At 43.7% G+C, this 21,667-nt stretch overlaps 1 protein-coding gene across 3 annotated transcripts in view; it reads right to left on the bottom strand.

Moving 5' to 3' along the window:
- The window catches only part of LARS2 (leucyl-tRNA synthetase 2, mitochondrial), a 163,303-nt gene that overhangs the window by 32,115 nt on the left and 109,521 nt on the right, over positions 1-21,667 (bottom strand). For all 3 annotated transcript variants that reach the window (XM_012470768.2, XM_012470769.2, XM_012470770.3), the window contains 3 exons: positions 20,781-20,918; positions 4,889-4,989; positions 1,536-1,718 (listed from right to left, as the gene is read on the bottom strand). In XM_012470768.2, the coding sequence (XP_012326191.2) occupies positions 1,536-1,718; positions 4,889-4,989; positions 20,781-20,918 (422 nt within the window). The remainder of the gene's footprint in view (positions 1-1,535; positions 1,719-4,888; positions 4,990-20,780; positions 20,919-21,667) is intronic.

The following is a 21,667-nucleotide window of genomic DNA, read 5'->3' as shown; positions in this document are numbered from 1 at the left end:
AGTGATGTGACACTTCCCTGTACCCTTATGGATTCATCTGAGGGCAGGCTGATGGATCCTCCCCAGCTTTCAGTATCTGAGAATTCAAACCAGGGTCGATTCTATCTTATTTTAGTGCCCAGATTTAGGGCACTGGATGGCAGGGCCAGAGTGCCACCCACAAACTGTCATGAGCTCAGAGGTTTGGTCAAGATGAGCCCTGGTGCCCTGCCACCCTGATTAAGCAAGCTTGCTGTGATGAAAGTGCCGTGGAGCTAACATGGTGCTTGGGAGACACCGTTAACTCCTGCTGCTGCAAGCTCTCATCTCGTGGATGGCATGACTGTGCTGCAGCCACGCTGCTGTACAGTGTGAAATGCTTTGACACAATCCCTGTCCTCGTAGGTATGTGTGTTTTCCATATTTCACACAAGTTGATCCAATCTAGCTGCTGATCTGATCTTCTGGCAAAGTTGAATGGCTTTACCTGGTGGCCCTGGGTTATACCAGTAGCCCAATTGGGGTCAGTCCACGGCCTTGTACTCTTTGGCCACTGGGCTAGGCATTCTCAAGCCTGGATGCACAGCAGAACCTTCTGGGAGCCTTCTTAGAAAGATTCCTGGAGCCTGTCCCCTGGGTTAGGGATGGGAGCCAGAACCTCCACTGGTCCATGCTTTGCAAGATCCCCAGTGATTCTGAGGCAGCTAGTTCTAGGACTGGCATCTGTGCCCACTGTTCCAGACCACACTTCCCACTAGCCACAGTACATCAAAATAAACAAAAACAGTGATTTCTCAAATGACATGCATACTTCACACAAGGCTCAAGATTCCAGGCATCTGACTTCCTCTTCCCACAACACCACTTACGGCAGATCATAAGAGGTAAATATGAATGCTTGTTGGACGGTTTATTCTAGAATAGCCAGATACCAAGGATTATTTTACTTCATGTCATTTTAGCGCTAAACAACTCTAGTGAGACAAATCTCCCCTAAGTGGGGAGATGGAGGGTGCTGTGGGTGACTAAGAGGCCACAGGTAAAACCAGGCCCAGGCCCCTCCTGGGGCTTTCTGGATTGGTGAGGGAGAATGACACTGTTCTAGAAAAGAACCCTCCAAGGTACATTAAGAAAGAGGAATCTGGCCTCTCTGGACTATAGCAGGCCTCGGAGTGTAGCTCAGAAGCCAGCCTGTCTCCGGGGGAACCACTGTCAAAGCGTGGTCCTTGTTGAGTGTGCACCAGAATCGATGCTGAGCTTATTCAAAGGCCACCTCCTGGGCCCCACCCTGGAGGCGTGGCAGCAGGCGCGGGGGGAGCCCTGGGAATCTGCACCTGCAACATGTTTCCCAAATGATTCTGAGGCTCGCTTACGTTTGTCAACACCGTCTAAGAGTGGTGCAGGATGTCGGTCAAGCTGCTACTTGCGCTGTGGAACTGATTCCTAGAATTCTCTACGACTGTCTGTCTTCAGCAGAGACATTTCCTTCCTCAAGTTCCTTCAAAGTCCAGGGCAGAACACAAAGGAAGCAGGTCAGGAAGAGGAAGGCGACTTACTCTTCACATCCCACAAGATATCCTTCTCGGGAGGGGCGGCAAAAAGGATGTAGAGCCGAATCGTGTCAATCCCATACTGCTCCACGACTTCCTCTGGGTCCACCCCGTTGTGTTTGGACTTACTCATCTTCTCCCATGTCACCTCTAACTCCTCTTTCGTTTTTGCATGAACAGGAACAGAACCTAGATGCCAAAATAATCCATAGGTATGGTATGTGTGATTCTGAATTGCTTCTACAGAAAGAGTCAATAAGAAAAAACTTGGTGAGCGATGGAAAGTGTCCATTGGAAGAATCACACTAACTCACTTAACAAGCCGCTTTCTCTCCCTCTGTATTGTTATAAAAATATTTTTATTTATGTACTTATTTATTATTATTTTTTTAAGACAGAGTTTTGCTCTTGTTACCCAGGCTGGAGTGCAGTGGTGCGATCTCGGCTCACTGCAACCTCCACCTCCTGAGTTCAAGCGATTCTCCTGCCTCAGCCTCCCAAATAGCTGGGATTACAGGCATGCGCCACCATGCCTGGCTAATTTTTGTATTTTTAGTAGCGACACCATTTCACCATGTTGATCAGGCTGGATGGTCTTGAATTCCTGACCTTGGGTAATCCACCTGCCTCACTTCCCAAAGTGCTGGGATTACAGGCATGAGCCATCACACCCGGCCAGTATTTTTATTTTTAAATGAATGAGGCCCACCTTCGTCCCACAAACCTTCATGAATAAACAGTATAGTTATAATGGCCTGTGCCAGCTTTTTCTATAAAACAAAACAACTTCCTCCTTTATAAATAAATTATTTATATGCAAAAAAGGCAAGTAAAAAAGAATTTTGAAAAACTCACAAGTTTGCCATTTTCTTTATGGATTAAGGATTTCTTATGGAAGCTGGCAGCCTGACCTGTCAGGGTCTCAGAGCAGCAAAGTATCCGAGAGCACTTCACCTTGAGGCCTGGTCCCCACACCCATGTTGTAGTCACCAAAACAAGATCTTGCACCCTGAGGGCACGTGGAAGTCACTTACTGGGCTTATGGTAAATGTGATGGTCCCTCTGTGGTGCCAGCCACCCACACCCTGTTCTTTGGAAGTGTCTCCTCCCCTACTCCCATACCACTGCCTAGCTGGCGCTGATGGAAGAGGACTTAAATGGCCACATTTGGATGAGGTGACCTTGATGCCAAGCCCTCCTGGGGAGGACTAGTCAGGGCACCTCACGAACTGGAGGTAAGAGGCACAGAAACTCTACTTCGATGTTGCTGAGCACTGGAGCCACCGGGTCCTAAGGAGGTGGAGCAAGACTTGCCACTGTGGCTACCCAAGGTCATCCGGTACACTGAAATTGGGGAGAGCAGAATCCAAGTCTGGCAGATGAAGAACAGGGCAGAACGGAGAGAAGCAGGAAGAGGAACTAGGAACTAGAGGGCTGAGAAAGAGAGAAAGAGAAAGGAGTGGCTGGTGACGTCCTATGGGCAGCGGGGCCTGGCTCTATTTCCTGCAACTGGGGTTGGGTGGATTTCTTTTCCTTCCAGCCAAATAACCTCTGACTCCAACAGCAACCAAACTAACAAGGGACTGAGAAGACCTAAAAGCCAACTCCATACTTCATGAGAATTACATCCATGAAGGAGACAGAAGCCTGCCCTTGCTGATCAAAAGTATTCTCACCCAGTAGGCAAGTCTCCGTGGGAAGAGAAAAGAGGTTCACAATACTGCCTGGCTCCATGACAGCAGAGAAGGGGAGACTGAAGCCCCAGAAGAGGTTTATCCAGGCTATGCTGAGACTCAGGGGACCACTGGCCCCTCTACCTTGCCCTAGGCTGTCTGGACCTGAAAACACTGTTGTGCAATTTGGAAAAATGTATCTTTCTGGGCAGAAAAGTTGAAAAGTTAGAAAATGTTGCCCTCTTTTGGCAGATGTGGCCCTGAAATGTATGACTGGACAAATGGCTGCATTTCATGCCCTAATGAAACCACAGCCCTGGCTGGGTTCTTTTGTGTGGTGCACAAACTGCATGACTATACATGGGTGGCCTTGCCCATTACAAAGAACACTTCACTAACTGTGAAGCTGAATTCTATGTGCACCTGAATTCAGCTCTTTCCCTCTCTCATCCGTGCCAGTTCTGCTTCTCCAGCTTCTTTTTCTCCCACGGACCGTTTCAAACCTCGATATATTTTGCTTTGATGAGGTATTCCCTAAACCCTCTCTCTAACGCGTGGCTGGAGAGGCTGCCTACCATTTACAGGGTTGTTGTGTGACCTAATCTCACCCATTACGCACTTGTTTTTCTAAATGTAGTAGTTACAGGGCTGGAGTTTCTCACAGCTGTCTCTATGTATACTGCATGCCCCCAACCATTTTCTTTTCTTTTCTTTTTTTTTTTTTTTTTTTTGAGACGTCTTGCCCTGTTGCCCAGGCTGGAGTGCAGTGGCGCAATCTTGGCCTACTGCAACCTCTGCCTCCCGAGTTTAAGTGATTCTCCTGCCTCCCAAGTAGCTGAGATTACAGGCCCAAACCATTATACCTGGCTAATTTGTGTATTTTTAATACAGACACGGTTTCGCTATGTTGGCCAGGTTGGTCTTGAACTCCTGACCTGAGGTGATCTGCCTGCTGTGGCCTCCCAAAGTGCTGGGATTATAGGCATGAACCACTATGCCTGACCCCACTCCTATCTTCTAACATGTCACATATTCCACATGTGTGCTGGGTGCACGTGATACATCCTCATCATGGCACCTGGAGATCTGGTGCTCCTTAGGGTGAAAATGAAGGGTGAAATGTAAAGGGTGAAGGGTAAGAACGCAGAGTGGAAAAGGCCTGGGAGAGCTGGTACAGGAGAGAAGTCCGGGAACTCAGGGGGAGGAGTTGTACTGGGAAGAGCTAGAGGGGGCTGCTCCGGGGTGCTGGAAGTAAGCAGAGTGCTGCCCCCCAGGTTCTGAAATGTGCCACTAGACCATGTGGGGAGAAACACTGGGAGATCCCCAGTTCTGGAAGAACGTCTCTTGGGTCTGGGGGCTCTGTCCTTGAGGAGGGCTTTCAAAGTTGGGCTGGGATAGGAGGTGATGCCCGAGTTGACTCTGTTACATACAAATGAAAACCCTGCCAGAAGCTGAGGTGACACTTGGCTGGAGGGGGCTGGGGCAGAGGAGCAGATGGTCAGTCCAGGATCAGGCTCCTGGGGTGCAGGCCCAGAGGGAGCTGAGGCTTAGAGACCACGCAGCCAGCGGGTCCCTCTCCCACATCCTCCCCCACCCTAGAGGCAGACACCTGCGTGCTCAGTGGCTCTCAGGGCTGGCCTTGGCTCTTTGGGAGTACCTGGATGGGACCGGACAGGCCATTCTTACCTGTGAGATCCACTTCCTCTCTCTGTAGACACTGTCCAGATGGTAGGCGGAATGTCTGCCCCTTGATAAGGCCTTGGGCCAGCAGCTTATGAAAAGGCTCCCTGAGGAAAGATGACAGGAAAAGAGGAGGAGTGGGACATGAAACATCGAGAAAACAGCAACATAGACCTTACCTCGAATGGGCAGAAGTAGCTGCCCCTCATAAAAGCAGGTGGGCTGACCGAGGCCACTTATAAACCCAGCTTAAACAAATGGCTCCTTAGAAATAAGCAATAAGAAAATAAATTCAGGCCAGGTGCAGTGGCTCATGCCTGTATTTCCAGCACTTTGGGAGGAACAGGCAGGCAGATCACCTGAGATCAGGAGTTCGAGACCAGCCTGGCTAACATGGTGAAACCCCATCTCCACTAAGAATACAAAAAAATTAGCTGGGCATGGTAGCGGGTGCCTGTAATCCCAGCTACTTGGGAGGTTGATGCATGAGAACTGCTTTAGAGAGGTGGAGTTTCTCCTGCCTCAGCCTCCCAAGTAGCTGGGATTACAGGTGCCTACCACTATGCCCGGCTAATTTTTGTAATTTTAGTAGAGACGGGGTTTTACCAACCTCAGGTGATCCTCCCACCTTGACCTCCCTAAGTGCTGGGATTACAGGTGTGAGCCACCCAGCCCAGCCTAAAAAAAAGTTTTAAAGCATACAAGTCATACATGAATATAACACTTCTGTTCAAATCCAAACACTACCACTCCTTTCTAGGCCTATGTTCCTTTCAGGAGAAAGTTCTTATTAATAGTTTGGTATATATCCCTGCAAAAGAGTGAAGACTTTTTTCAATGCCTTTGTATACATAAATATATACCTCCCCACACATAGTTTTATAGATTTTTTGGGATTTAAATATACTTTATGTATATTTTATGTTATTTCAGTAAAAGATATGAATGGATTTCTCCATAGCAGTTCCATAGATCTCACTTTTTAAACTGTTACCTAGTGGCAATATGAATGGATTATAACTTTTTTATAGTGCCTAATTTTTTTTGTGTGTGGTTTTTTTTTTTTTGAGACAGAGCTGGAGTGCAGTGGCATGATCTTGGCTCACTGCAACTTCTGCCTCCCAGGTTCAAGCAATTCTCCTGCCTCAGCCTCCCAAGTAGCTGGGACTACATAGCGCCTGCCACTATGCCTAGCTAATTTTTGTATTTGTAGTACAGACAGGGTTTCACCGTATTGGCCAGGCTGGTCTCAAACTCCTGACCTCAGGTGATCCACCTGCCCCGGCCTCCCAAAGTGCCGGGATTACAGGCTTGAGCCACCATACCTGGCCGATAGTGCCTGTTTTTAAAAAGTATTTTTAGTTATAATCTTACTGTCTAAATAGTGACATATGAACTTTTTCTCATAAGAGGGTAAGAACAGGTTGACCTTCATAGTGAAGTTATTGCAAATTTGCAGTTGTTTATTCTTAAGAATCTGCCTGATTCAGTTGTAAAGCATTTCAGCAGGACTTATTCCAAACTCAAAGAATGATTCACTGATAACACACATAAGCATTTCACGTTCAGGACATCAGACAGGAGCACTCATTTCCTGGAGCTCCAGTGACCTTCTTCACAAACATCACCAGTACATGGCTTTGGTTGCTCAAGAGAAATTTTTAAAGGTGTTTTTAGGACAAAAGTTAGGAAGGAATGATCTCAATTCAAAGATAAAGGCAGGTAGGATGATTAAAATCAGCAGTGCTGGCCAGGTGCAGTGGCTCATGCCTGTAATCCTAGCACTATGGAAGGCTGAGGCGGGCAGATCATGAGGTCAGGATGTCAAGACCATCCTGGGCAACACGGTGAAACCCCGTCTCTACTAAAATACAAAAAGTTGGCCACATGTGGCAGTGTGTGCCTGTAGTCCCAGCTGCTTGGGAGGCTGATGTGGGAGAGTTGCTTGAGCCTGGGAGGGAGGCAGAGGTTGTAGTGAGCCAAGATCATGCCACTACACTCTAGCCTGGGCAACAATGTGAGACTCTGTCTCAGGAAAAAAAAAAAAAGCTGCATTAAGCCTGAAGAAGGGGGCTGGGAATCCAAGGTATTCTGTTCTCTGGTCTTGCATTTTATCAAGTGGCACAACACTGCCACCTTCCGAGAACAGACAGAATTGCAACCTGCCAAAATCTGACTAACCCCAGCTGTTCAGCCCAATTATGGCTCTAACTTCGGCCTCATCTTTTAAAACTTCTTAGGTAAACTGTTAAAATATAGCACACATATTGAAAAGCGTGAGTCCTAGGGGTATGATGATGAATGTTCACAACAAAAAACACACCCGTGTAACTGGCATTCAGCCCAATTAGCAGACCGTGAAATCAACCTCTGCCTACTTCCAGGCACTGTCTCCTCACTACAGGCCCCTATAGCCTGACTGCTAACACCACCATTTCATTTGAGTGTTTCTAACCCACTTCTAACCATTTCTGAGTGAGGGCTCTCAGGGAATGTGCACGTGGGAGGCTTTCCCCAGAACCGGCAGGCAGGCCCACAGCAGTGCACCCACACCACGGCCTGCTAGTTACACGAAGACATCTACTGCCTGGAAGTTCCCAACAATGCGACTGGACAGGTGAAGCTCTTCTGGACTGTCTGTCTTCTCCCAGGGGTGCAGTGCAGCAGGGCTCATCTCAGATGGATTATCGAGAGCAGGGATGCCAAAACCTGGCCAACTATCCCCAGTGCCTTCACCCACAACCACCCAGACGTCATCCATCGATTCATGGAGACATCTGCTGATAACACACTAAGCATTTCATGTTCAGGACACCAGGTGGGAGCATTCATTTTCTGGAGATCCAGTGACATTCTCCTGGTGCTCAGAATGAGTCTCAGAATTCTTCTTGGTACCATATTATCAGAAAGCACAGAGTTATGATGTAAAATGTATCACTTATTTCTTAGGTGAGTGTTTCTTGAGCGCCTGCTATGTGCCTGGCACTGAGCTAGGCACTGGGGATAAAATGTTGGGCAAAGCAATCCCGGCCCTTGGTGAGCCAGCCTGTTTACGATCACTGAACCAAACCAGTGCCTGACAACAATGCCTCAGAGCTGCAAGGGAGGAAAGGAAAGAGTGTAGGCCAAGCACAGTGGCTCACACCTGTAATCCAGCACTTTGGCAGGCTAAGGCAGGTGGATCATGAGGTCAGGAGATCAAGACCAGCCTGGCAAAGATGGTGAAACCCCATCTTTAGTGAAAATACAAAAATTAGCCAGGCGTGGTGGCGCATGCCTGTAATCCCAGCTACTCGGGAGGCTGAGGGAGGGAACTGCTTGAACCCGGGAGGCAGAGGTTCCAGTGAGTTCAGATTGCGCCACTGCACTCCAGCCTGGGTGACACAGCGAAACTCTGAGGAAGTGAGGAAGGAAGGAAGGAAGGAAGGAAGGGAGAGAGGGAGGGAGGAAAAGAAGGAAGGAAGAAAGAAAAGAAACAAAAGTAAAGAAAAGGAAAAGAAAAGGAAAGAAAAGAAAAAGTGTAGTCATATTTGAAGAGCTCCTCCTCCCAATCAGTCCAGATTCCTCCGCACGGCCATCCAGGACTTCTCCCCGTCCCCTGCCACTCCCTCTGCTCTCCCAAATGTTGCCTACACGTGCTTACATGTCCTTACTCACGCAGTTTCCCAAACTGTTATCAAAACTCTAGTCTTCCTTCCTGGCTCACCTCAAATGCCATCTCCACTTGGAAGGTGCCTTCTGGTCAGAATTAGAACTAGTCACTTTTTCCTTCTTGATGCATCCTGTGCAGTGCCTGTAATTGTATCTGGCAGCTGTTAAATTTTATGGTGTATTTAGGTAAGCTGCTTACCTGTCTTTCTCCTGTGAGGAGGAGAATGATTTTTTTTTTAGACAGGGTCTTGCTCTGTCACCCAGGCTGGGGTGGGGGAGTGGCACAATCACAGCTCACTGCAGCCTCAGTCTCCTGGGCTCAAGTGATACTCCCACCTCAGCCCCTCAAGCAGCTGGTTTGCACTACCACGCCCAGCTAATTTTTTTGTATTTTTGGTGATGAGGTCTCACTATGTTGCCCAGGCTGGTTTTGAACCCCTGAGCTCTAGCAATCCTGCCTTGGCCTCCCAAAGTGCTGGGATTACAGGCATGAGCCACTGCTCCTGCCCTTGAAAATCCTTGAGGCCATTCTCAGTCCCCAGTTCCTAATAATTGCTCAGTAATGTTAACTCAATCAACCTTAAATGCAATCAAGCTTGTTTCAGTGAATGAATAAATAAACCTACCAACAGCAGGGGTGGGGGATAATGTGGGTAGGACAAGGTGGAGGCAAGAGAGGAGGGAAGATAAAGGGGCAGGTACTGGATGCCATACTTTCCAGCTAGGGGCACCACCTTTTTGCAGGGAGGGGTGCATTGAAAGATCCCAAGCAGCTGAAGCAAGAGAAGGAGAGCAGGGGAATGCCCTGATGAGTGCTCGCATGGAATTTCACGGTGGGGAAAGGGGCGCTGCCTGCCCTTTCCTAGAATCCTGCTCATTCCCCCCACTCTTCCAGGGAGCTAGGGAATGAGCCACAGGGTGTTGGGAATCTGGTTTTTACTCCCTTGGCTGAAGCTGGCCCTGTCTACTCTCATGTGTAGTTTAGCTCTGAATGAGTCACACTTGTTTATTCATTCAACATGTATTTGCATCACAATTGAGTACACAGTACTGGGCAATTACTTGGAGAGCTTACAGTAAGAACAGACAGCTCAAGACATGCTCATAAATAACCATCAACACTACAAGAAAGACTACCAAGTGTGATATGGAGGCACATGGTGCACGGGAATGAAGGACAAAGGACGTCAAGGGCCCTGCTGTACTTGGAACCCAGGCCTGATGGAGCAGAGGTCACGTCACATTGCCAAGTTCATTATTCAGATTCACAATTGGGCTAATGTGTTTCCCTTCTGTTCACTCATTCATTCACTCAACAGATGGGACTTGGGAACAGACTTGTGTAAGCAGCTGAGTTATTCATTCATCACAGTGACTATGCACAGCAGGGGCCTTCAAAAGACAGTGGAAAATCTGCAACTCTAAATCACTAACAAACCCTTCTGACTCAAGGACCATCAAACGCAGGAGTGTTAGGCAGGGCCTCTGCCTTGAAGAAGCCCCTAGGTTTATCTGAATCAGCTTTCTTCCTACTCCTTCAGTCCATCCTTGGAGGTAGGTCATGCTTGCACTGAAGCACAGCTAGCTACATGTAAGCACAATGATGAAAACTGGGGGGAGAGCTTCATGATTTCATCAGTTTAGACTGCACTAATTTAGAAAGTGCAACAATTGGTAGCTGCTGGGCACTGAAGGCCATATTTGTCCCACTTGGAGGAAGAAAGAAAAGAAGGAAGGAAGGGAGGGAGGGAGGGAGGGAGATGGGAGGAGAGGGGAGGGGGAAGGGAGGGTAGGAGAGGGGAGAGGGGAAAGGCAAAGTAGAGAGGGAAGGACTGAGGACATGGAGGGAGGGAAGGAGGGAGGGAGGGGAGCTGCTAATTATTAGGATAAACAAGGAAATTCAGAACATCGATTGGCTATTTTAAGTGCTCTTAAAAAAATCACTGCATACAAAGAATGTGCTAATTACAATATGAGCGGAGAATCTCAGGACACATGAGAGCCCCACCTAGTTGCTGCAGAGGACATTTACCTACTCGTGAAGCCCCAGAGAGCCCGCTGCCACTCTCCTGACCTGCTGGGACAGTGGCCGACCAGGCTGCAGATCTCTGAAGGCCGTAGGTCTGAAAATGCGCTCCAAATTGAACTTCTCATTAAATCAGACTAAGTTTACCTTCCTCTTCTGGGTTGTTCTGTGCCCAGGGCCATCATGTCACATAATTCTTAAAATATCACCATTTCCATTTCCTAGCAGCCAGACAGTAGCACAGAAGGAGGGCTTCCTAATACAGCAAAACCCAAGTAAAGCTTCTCTTCCCTTCCTGTTCCTGGCAAGATCAGAGAAACGGAGGAGAAAGCTCTGTGGATGGGGGCCTGCTGTGCTCTCCATGGTCAGCAGGCGGTCTGCCCTTCGCATGGGAACCACCTGAGCAGCGCTGGCTTCTGTATTTTTAGTAGAGACGGGGTTTCACCATGTTGGCCAGCCTGGTCTTGAACTCCTGACCTCAGGTGGTCCACCCGCCTCAGCCCCCCAGAGTGCTGGGATTACAGGCGTGAGCCCGGCTGTGGCTGGCTTCTGAAAGCCATCACTTTCTGTTGATTGCATTCAGTTTGGGGAATTGTCTAAGTTGCATTACAGAGCTCTGACAAAAAGTGACAAGATTCCATGTTTACAGCGGTCTCCCACAAAGGGAGAGAAAAGGCTTCCTGATCTCATTCAGTGGAGATAGGCCATGACACTTTCCCACGCTGTGCTGTGTCCCCTTCTCTTTCATCCTGGTGCTAACCACCAGAAGGAGGGAAGCCAAAAGCTGATGCCTACCCCACACCCACGATCAAGGCAGGAGGCTCAGCACATTCCCTTCTTCAGAATATACACCATACTGTAAATGATAAGGTTGCATAATCATTGCAAAAAATCTGGAAAAAATCAGAAGTACACTGGGCTAACCACCTAGAGATAACTAGTGTTAACATATTGGCATAAGTTTTTCTAGTCTTTTCTCTTGCTTTGAGTATGTGATATATGTGCATGTATACATAAAGACAAAGATAACCAAATTGTATCTTGCTTTTTCTATTTCTCATTACTTTAGAAGAATTTCTCCATGTTATTAAACATTTTTTGTAATTTAATTGTAAAGGGTTTTAGAAGGGTGCTCCACGTAGATGGATTAAACTTGATTTACCCTGTCTCAGCATTTTAGGGCATTTAGATTGTATCCAGAATTTTATTTACTTAAAATGACACTTACATGAACATCTTGGTGCATAAGTTTGCGTGCATTTCTGATTATTTCCTTGGATAGATTTTTAGCAGTGCAATTAGTGCGTCCAAAAATGAATATTTTTAAGGCTCTCACTATGTATTGCCAAGATGCTTTTCAGAAAGATTTTTCCAAGCTACTTCCTGCAATATATGAGAGTGCTGCTCTTATGCTGGCTTTCTTGCTACATGGAAAATGGCATCTCACTGCTGAATAATTTAGATTTATTTGCCAGTGAGGGAAAAAATTTTTTAATCATAGAAATGGGGTCTTGCTGTGTTGTCCAGGCTGGTCTTGAACTCTTGCACTTAAATGATCTTCCTGTCTTGGTGTCCCAAAGTGTTGGGATTACAGGCGTGAGCCATCATGTTGGGCAGGGAACATTTTATAGTATGATGTTTATTGATTATTTTATAGTATGATAAACTGTTTATTAATCATGTAGATATCTTCGTTTGTGGATTTCCTGCTTACATTAATTCCTGGCTAATCATTAACCTGGTATTTCAGACCACACAACTAAGGCACCTGCTGTCCTGTGTGGTGGCACACCCAACTTGGAGGCCAGCCTCTTAGGAATGGTGAAACTAAATGTGCAGGTGACGAAAAAAAATCTTCATGATTCTGAGAAAACAGGAAAGATGATTAGATAGACATAAACCTTTGCTGTCTATATTTAAATAAATTAGAATCAGAGTGAAAGGGTGCTCAGAGATAACTGAGTTCCTGACATGTGAGGCTACAGAGACCCAAAGGAGTTCTGCCTCTTGTCCACACAGCTAATTAGGGGCACCACTGAACATGGAACAGAGGTCTCTGGACTCCCGTTCCAGAGCTGCTGCCTGAGGCAAGGGTTGAGGGGCTCAGAAATGCAAAGCTAAAGTGAAATAGCTGTAATGTTGTCTCAAATAGCCTCCTGAAATGGCAATGCTAACCAAAGGGAATACAGAAATAGACTAGGAAATTCTGATGTATACGGATTTCAGAAATACACATGTGGTTGACAGGTCTCAATTTTCTCTCCCGGCCCAGCTTGTTAAAGTTGTTTGGAGACTTTCAAAAATTCTGACTGTAGAATTCCAAATCACTCATCACAGAAAGCCGGTGATTTTCATTTCATGTGTGGCTGACTGGTTTACCAAAACACCTCTAAGAAAGAGGTAATGCTCCGGGAGAGTTTTCAGACGCTGTCACTGCCCTGATGTACTCCAACAAGAGTAATGCTGACAGCAGCGCTGAGAAAGAGTTAAGATGACTTTCTGTACCTTTCTCAAAGGTCAGCCTTCTCAGTACTTAAAATAAGTCTCTTTTGCAAGAGGGAAGCATGGAACGGAATATTTAACAGCATTTAAAAACACAAACTGCATAGGTCTAATTCAATTTACACCATACAGCTGTTCCTTAATGTGGATGGTAAAGCAAAATCCAGGTGCTACCTGGAGGCTCTGCAAATTGGCAACGCATTTGAGTAAAAACAAAGTCTTACTTGAAACTGCATTTTAAAATTATATCAGAATACTGCAAACCTTTTTTCCTCCTTGAATACAGTCTTAAACCACTGTAAAGAAGTCATAAAAATAGCTAGACCCTGTCTTAATACCTTAAGGTACTTGGCCATTGAATAATTTATTGATTACTTCTATAAAAAATTTTTCAGAAACTGGCAGAAATATGTTCTACTATTAAGGAACTAGACATCACTTACATATGGTCTGTTTCCAGACCTACACAAGAAGGAGATATTCCCCCCACCCCTTTTTTGAGAGACAGCATCTTACTTTATTGTGTAGGCTGGAGTGCAGTGGCAATCATGGCTCACTGCAACCTCGAACTCCTGAACTCAAGTAATTCTGCTGCTTCAGACTCCCAAGTAGCTGGGACTATAAGTATGCACGACCATACCTGGCTTACTAAAAATTTTGTTTTTATAGATGGGGTCTACTATGTTGCCTAGGCTGGTCCCAAGCTCCTGGCCTCAAGTGATCCTTCCACCTTGGTCTCCCAAAGTACTGGGATTACAGGCGTGAACCACCACGCCCGGCCTGGGATGTTTCTCAAGTTGTGTTTGATCTTTAAACTTAAGTCCTAAGCAGTTCTCCCTAGCCCACGGAAGACATTTCCTTTTTTGTTTGTTTGTTTTATTTTTTTTTTTTAGAAACAGGGTATTGTTATGTTGCCCAGGCAGGAATCAAACTCCTGGGCTCAAGTAATCCTCCCACCTCAGCCTCAATCTCAGCTTCTGGAGTAGCTAAGAACATACGTGTGCGCAACTGCACGTACTGGAGAACATTTCCTTTGAAGAACATAAACTTTTATCTGTTTGTTTCAAGGGATTAAAATCAATTTTTTTCTTTTCTTTTTTTTTATTTTTAGACAGAGTCTCACCTGTCACCCTGGCTGGAGTGCAGTGGTGCGATTTCGGCTCACTGCAGCCTCTGCTCCCAGGTTCAAGCAAGTCTCATGCCTCAGCCACCCTAGTAGTTGGGACCACAGGCACACACCACCATGCTCAGCTAATTTTTGTATTTTTAGTAGAGATGGGGTTTTACCATGTTGGCCAGGCTGGTCTCAAACTCCTGACCTCAAGCAATCTACCTGCCTTGGCTTCCCAAAGTGCTGGGATTACAGGCATGAGACACTGCACCCAGCCTAAACTCAATTTCTTAAAAAAAAAAAAATCACTACAAATGTGTAATATCCATGAGAGCATGACAGTAACAGGACACAATTTCCCATCATCAAGTACAATTTTTAGTTAGGTAAATTAGTTTCCAGACATAAGAAATGCAAAGCAGAACTGGTAAATTCTAGAACCTAAAGTATAAACATATTAACAAATGTATTTACGTGAGGAGTAATGCTGTTAATATTTCTAGTGTCCTTCTGATGCAGATTAGTTTATTTTTACACATGAAGCTCTCTGGGACTGATGAGAATAAAATTATTTTAAGCATTTAATTTAGACCCTACATTAAATTTTCTGTACAGTAGACTTCTTTTAATCCATGCATGCATGTGCAGAGTCAGCCACCTGGTCCAAGGGTTGGGTGAAAGGAAGGAGCTTTTAATGTGCTTCATTTTAATGAAACTGGGTTTCTGTCTGCATTACGGAAGTTTTAAAAGTAATATATTTTTCGGCCAGGTGCGGTGGCTCACGCCTGTAATCCCAGCACTTTGGGAGGCAGAGGTGGGCAGATCACCTGAGGTCAGGAGTTCCAGACCAGTCTGACCAACATGGAGAAACCCTGTCTCTACTAAAAATACAAAATTAGCCAGGCATGGTGGTTCATTCCTGTACTCCCAGCTACTTGGGAGGCTGAGGCAAGAGAATCGCTTAAACCCAGGAGGTGGAGGTTGCGGTGAGCCAAGATTGCGCCACTGCACTCCAGCCTGGACGACAAGAGTGAAACTCCGTCTCAAAAAACAAAACAAACAAAAAAAAAGTAATATATTTTTCTATCTATCAAAATTTTAAAGACACATGATTTTTAACCCATAATTCCCAGTGTTAGGATTTGACCCTACAGATATGCTCCCAATTATTTGCTAAGCATATCAATAAAGAGGGTTACTGGACTTAAAAAAAAAAATAGTAATTGGAAAAAAATAGGTGACCACTTAAATAAATTATGGTATATTCATATGACAGAATACTATGCCTACATTAAAAAGAATGTGATATTTGTTTGTGGTGATATGGGAAGACCACCAAGATATACAAAGAAGCAAAGGACATATATGCAATATAAGCAACATTTAAAATGAGCATATCAATAAAAACACATGTGGATACAGGCAAAGTATTTTCCTAGAAGAAATAAAAAGAAATCTAAAAGTTGAGGAAAGGACTAAAGAGTGGTGTGCAGGGAGGGAGACAAGAATGCTCACTTTCTGTGTAGTTAAAAAATGTTTTATGGCCAGGCGCGGTAGCTCACGCCTGTAATCCCAGCACTTTGGGAGTCCGAGGTGGGTGGATCACGAGGTCAAGAGATTGAGACCATCCTGGCCAACATGGTGAAACCCCATTTCTACTAAAAATATAAAAAATTAGCTGGGCATGGTGGTGCGTGCCTGTAATCCCAGCTACTTGCGAGGCTGAGGCGGAAGAATCGCTTGAACCCAGGAGGCGGAGGTTGCAGTGAGCTGAGATTGCGCCACTGCACTCTAGCCTGGCAACAGAGCAAGACTCCGTCTCAAAAAAAAAAAAAATGTTTTAGACATGTATTAGCTTTTTTTAATTGTCAACATGGGTTATCTGGATAGGGAAATAATCAGATATTTCCCCTCTTCTCTATAATAAAAAATATTCTAAAGGATGTTGTATTAAACAAACAGAAAAACAACATAATAACAACTGAAAAAAAAAAAAATCCAGGAATTCTACTTCTGGTAATACAGCAGATAAGAGAGGCTGAATTATTGTCCTGATGGAAAACAAGTGAAAACGTCAGTTGGAATATAAAATATATTGAGCTGGCAAAACCAAACCAAACCCAACTTAGGAAAACACAGTTCCTGAAGCCAGCGTCCACCCCGGGGCACCTACGGAACCCCTGTGATCATAAATGTTTGTGAATGGCGTGATACACAAAAGATGCGACACAAAACCTAAAGCCTAAACAATCCTGGGAGTCTAGAAGTAGCCCTCAAACAAGACGGGAATCGTCAATGAACTAGAAATCACCAATGAACTAGAAATAAACCTGCGGTTAGAAGAGACAAACAAGGTGACTCGCCTATCTTGACCACGGTATTTCTCCTAAGAATCTGTAAACAGAAGTTGACTGTCATGTGGGTTTGGGACTGTCTTCATATTACCTATACAGTCCTAAAAACCTCAAGCAGAAAATTCAGTTTAAAGTGGTCTTGGATTGGTAGCATCTCCAGGCAACAGGGAGAAACTAACACAAAATCACCTCTAGCAGACAGGCTACAAAGAGTTCCTAGAAAAACAGGTTCCAGAAATATAAGGTCAGTTAAAACACCGCCTACTCCATCGCCCAAAGAACTAGGCATCATGAGTGAGAACTACAGAACGAGAAACGACTAAATCAGACCCATAATGATATTAGATATACAACTGTCAGTCAGATAATACAAAATAGTTATGTCTAATCAATTTTAGAAAATAAGGGCTTGAAATATAGCAAGAAAACACTATAAAAACAATAAAGGAAAATTTAAAAACCAAGAAGTTCTAGATATGAAGAATAATTAAAATTAAAAACTCAAAGAATGGGTTAATCAGCAGCTCAGAGACGATGAGACAATTAGAAACTGGAAGATAGATATAAAGAAACTGGCGGGGTGTGGTGGCTCATGCCAGCAATCCCAGCACTTTGGGAGGCCGAGGCAGGCGGATCACCCGAGGTCAGGAGTTTGAGACCAGCCTGACCAACATGGTGGAACCCCATCTCTACTAAAAATACAAAATTAACCAGGCATGATGGTGCATGCTTGTAATCCTAGTACTTGGAAGGCTGAGGCAAGAGAATTGCTTGAACCTGGGAGGTGGAGGTTGCAGGGAGCCGAGATGGCGCCACTGCACTCCAGCCTGGGCAACAAGAGTGGAAGTCATTCTCAAACAAACAAACAAAAAAAATCACTCAAAATTCAGCCTGGGGAAACAGAAAAAATGTGAAAGGACAAATAAAAAGACATGGAACATAGACTCAGGTGGTCTAAATACACCTAATCAAAGTTACAAAAGAAGAAAATAGGGAGAATGGGATGAAAAAGAGATAATATTCTAAAATGATAGAGAATGTTCAGAACCCATCCTACTGATTTAAGAAGCCAAAATCCTAGGCAGAATAAATAAAAAGAAATCCATACTTACATATAGTAGATACATTTCAAAAAACGAAGGACAAAGAAAATACATTAATAGCAAACAGAGAAAAGATGGATCATCTAATAAGGAATGACATACCAACCTATAGCTACTGTTGACATCTCAACAGCCACAACAAAAGCCAGAAAAAGTACTGAGAGCAAACTGTCAACTTAGAATTCTATACTATATGAAACTATCTTGTTAAAATGAGGTTTAAAATAATAAGCTTGAAATAAATATATTTTCAGACAAATAAGATCTAATAAGCTGGTGTGGTGGTTCACACCTCTAATACCAGCACTTTGGGAGGCCAAGGCAACCTAGGCAACCTGGGCAACCTGGCTAAACCCTGTCTCTACAAAAAATTAGCTGGGCACGGTGCCACATGCCTGTCCTCCCAGTCTTGGGAGGCTAAGGCAGAAGGATCACTTGAGCCCATGAGGTAGAGGTTGCAGTGAGCGGAGGTCACACCACGGGGCGACAGGAGTGAAATCCTGTCTCACACACACACAAAAACAAACAAAACCCCCCCAATAGATGAACCTTCACTAAAGAAAATACATTCTAAAGAATATATTTTAGATACAAGGTAAATGATTTCAGATGTTAAGGTCAGAAATCCAAGAAGGAAGAGTGAAGGAAGACACTGTTAAATATATACTTTCAATGTAATTCTGATTAAACTCCCAGTAGATACTTTTGTGGAATTTGACAGGCTCAATCTAAACTTTACATAAAAGAATGAAGGTCTAATCATAGCCAAGATTCTCTTGCAGAAAAAGAACAAAGTAGGAGGGCTTCCCTTATTGGACGTCAAGACTTGGAAAATTAAAGTAACAAAGGAAGTAAATAACCAGCACAGCTAAAAGCAAACAGACCAATAGACAGACTAAAGATCCTATTAATAGGCCCTTGAATATATGACAACTTGATTTTTTTTTTTTTTTTGAGATGGAGTCTCGCTCTGTCGCCCAGGCTGGAGTGCAATGGCACAATCTTGGCTCACTGCAACCTCCGCCTCCCTGGTTCAAGCAATTCTCCTGCCTCAGCCTCCCGAGTAACTGGGATTACAGGCATGTGTCACCATGCCCGGTTAATTTTGTGTTTTTAGTAGAGACGGAGTTCCTCCATGTTGGTCAGGCTGATCTCGAACTCCTGACCTCAGGTGATCTGCCCGCCTCAGCCTCCCAAAGTGCTGGGATTACAGGCATGAGCCACCGTGCCTGGCCGACAACTTGATTTATGATGGAGAGGGCACTACAGATCAGAGGGGAAAAGGAGGGACTGTTTCATTAACAGTACTGAGACACCAAAAGCAATAGCAGTAGTAAAGGAAAGATCATTAAAGTTTTACTACATTAAATTAAGAGTTTCTGTACATCAAAAGAGACCATAAAAACAAGACACGCCAAGAACTAGAAAAAAACCACTTGGAATACATATAGCTGAAAAAGGAGTAGTATCAAGAATGTTTAAGGAACCCCTTACAAATCAAGAAAAGATAAACAATCTAGAAAAAATAAAAGCATAGGACACAAACAGATTTAATCACAGAGATTCATAATCCTATGAAACATGATAAACTTCATTAAGAAATCAACTATAGTCAATAATAACGTAAACATTTAAAAATAACTAAAAGAATGTAATTGGATTGCTTATAACATAAAGGATAAATGCTTGAAGGGATGCATACCCAACTTTCCATGATTTGATTACTATCCATTGGAAGTCTGTACCAAAATACCTCATGTATCCCGTAAATATATACCTACTATGTACCTGCAAAAATTAAAAAAAACCTTTAAAACAGTGTCTTGAAATTCAAATTTAACTCACAACATGAACCATTATATACCCACTGGTTTGGTGAAATTTCAAAGTTGGATAGTACAAAATGTTGATGAAGATGTTGAGTGATGGGAACGCTCATTTCTACTAGTGGGAGTATAGGCTTACGGAAAACAGTGTGGCGTTTCTCAAGACAGCTGAACATATGTGTATTCTACAATCAAGCAATTCTACCCTTAGGTACACATTTTAAAGAAATGGTGACACATACGTCAGGAACCATGTGCAAGAAGGTTCATAGCAGTTTTGTTCACAATTGCACAAAACAGTCCAACCACTATTAATGGTGATATGATACACAGACTGAAGTCTGTACTGGAAGTTTCATTCCATGTAATGCAGTATCATGCAGCAGCGAAACAGGAGTGAAATATAACTTCATCCATCAACACTGCTGAATCTAAAAAAACTGCTGAGTGAGGAAAGCAAGACAGAATACCTGAAATATAATTCTACCTACGGAAAGTTCAAACACAGGAAAACCAGATAATTTATAGTTTAAAAATATATGCGGAAATGATACATTTATAAAGAAAAGCAAGAAAGTGAGGAGTTAAAAATTTAAAAATTCGGGATTGGTATTAGCTAGGGGCGAGATGGTGGGCGTTAAAGAGGGACAGACAATGGAAGTGGGGCACCTCTTCTAAGGTACCTGTAATTCTCTATTTCTTAAACTGAGGAGTGGGACATGTATGTTCATATATAAAAATTAACATATTTAATGTATTTAATGAATTGTATAACACACTAAATATTTTTATATATGATACATTTTATGGGAAAAAATACACATACATTTTTCTGAACATTATGAGAAAAGGGTTATAATAGGCCAACAGGAAAAGAATTTACTGATGTTTTTACAATGTGATTCTCTATTTCAAATCCACTCTGTACATTTTCAGAGGGATGCATCAAGGTGGGATTCAGCCAAGCTTAGGAACAGAGCTGACACAGAAGCACCGGGTGACAAGCATGACCGCACACAAGATGCTATAAAACGTTATGGGCCACTCCTCTCTGCCTCACAGGTACAACTCTTAATTACCTCACTCAGTTAAACAGAGAAGTACTGAAGGCTAGGTTCTATACAAGCAAACAGCATCACATGCCAGAACTGATTAAGCAACATAAATGGACCTCAAACAGTTAAGGCTGACAATGACTTCTAAAGCACACTTGAAAAAAGTATTCTTCTACTACATACATTTACCTTGCTTCAGAAGAACTGATACCTGCTTAAAGTTGCTATTCATGGAACTGAATTCTTTTGCTAAGCAATACAAATGCTTACCTATGTTTAACCATTTTTTGATCATGGCAAAAATGGCTAAAGAATCTTGCATAGAACAAGTGCATGACAGCATGTTCTTTCCCTCCAATGTACAAATCCACAGGCATCCAGTAATCAGCCAATGCTGTGTTAAAAGGGCTGTAAAAAAGAGATATGGGCATTTTTTAAAACCTACTTTGTCACAACTGAGTAAAATAAACAGACCTACTATAATACCCATATACCACGAAATGAACTGTATCAGGGAATAACAATGACTTTCTTTTTAAAACATAAGAGAAGGCTGGGCACAGTGGCTCATGCCTGTAATCCCAGCACTTTGGGATCCCGAGGTGGGCAGATCACCTGAGGGCAGGAGTTTGAGACCATCCTGACCAACATGGCAAAACCCCATCTCTATTAAAAATACAAAAATTAGCTGGGCATGGTGGTGGATGCCTATAATCCCAACTACTCGAGAGGCTGAGGCAGAAGAATAGCTTGAACCTGGGAGGCAGAGGTTGCAGTGAGCCAAGATCATGCCATTGCACTCCAGCCTGGGTGACAGAGCGAGACTCTTGTCTCAAAAAAAAAAAAAAAATATATATATATATATATATGATATCGATAATATATAATTATATATAAATATATAATATATAAATATATATGAGAAAACTATATAACAAAAAAACTCAGAACTGTTACTTTATAAAATTATAAAAAGGTTACAGAAGATACTACTGACATATTTCAACAAATGCAGTTTGCATAGAAAATGAGGACAAGAGGAAAACATACAGTAAAAAAAAGACTTCTTGCTATAATGCACACTTGAATATCTAGATTCACTTTAATTTTTATCATGATTAGACAATTGAGATTTTGGAGTTCCTACCAATAGAGGG

Source organism: Aotus nancymaae, unplaced genomic scaffold (assembly GCF_030222135.1).
Source record: "Aotus nancymaae isolate 86718 unplaced genomic scaffold, 86718_ANA_hifiasm-v0.15.2.pri h1tg000067l, whole genome shotgun sequence".
Lineage (NCBI taxonomy): Eukaryota > Metazoa > Chordata > Mammalia > Primates > Aotidae > Aotus > Aotus nancymaae.
This window is presented reverse-complemented; position numbering and strand designations above follow the sequence as displayed.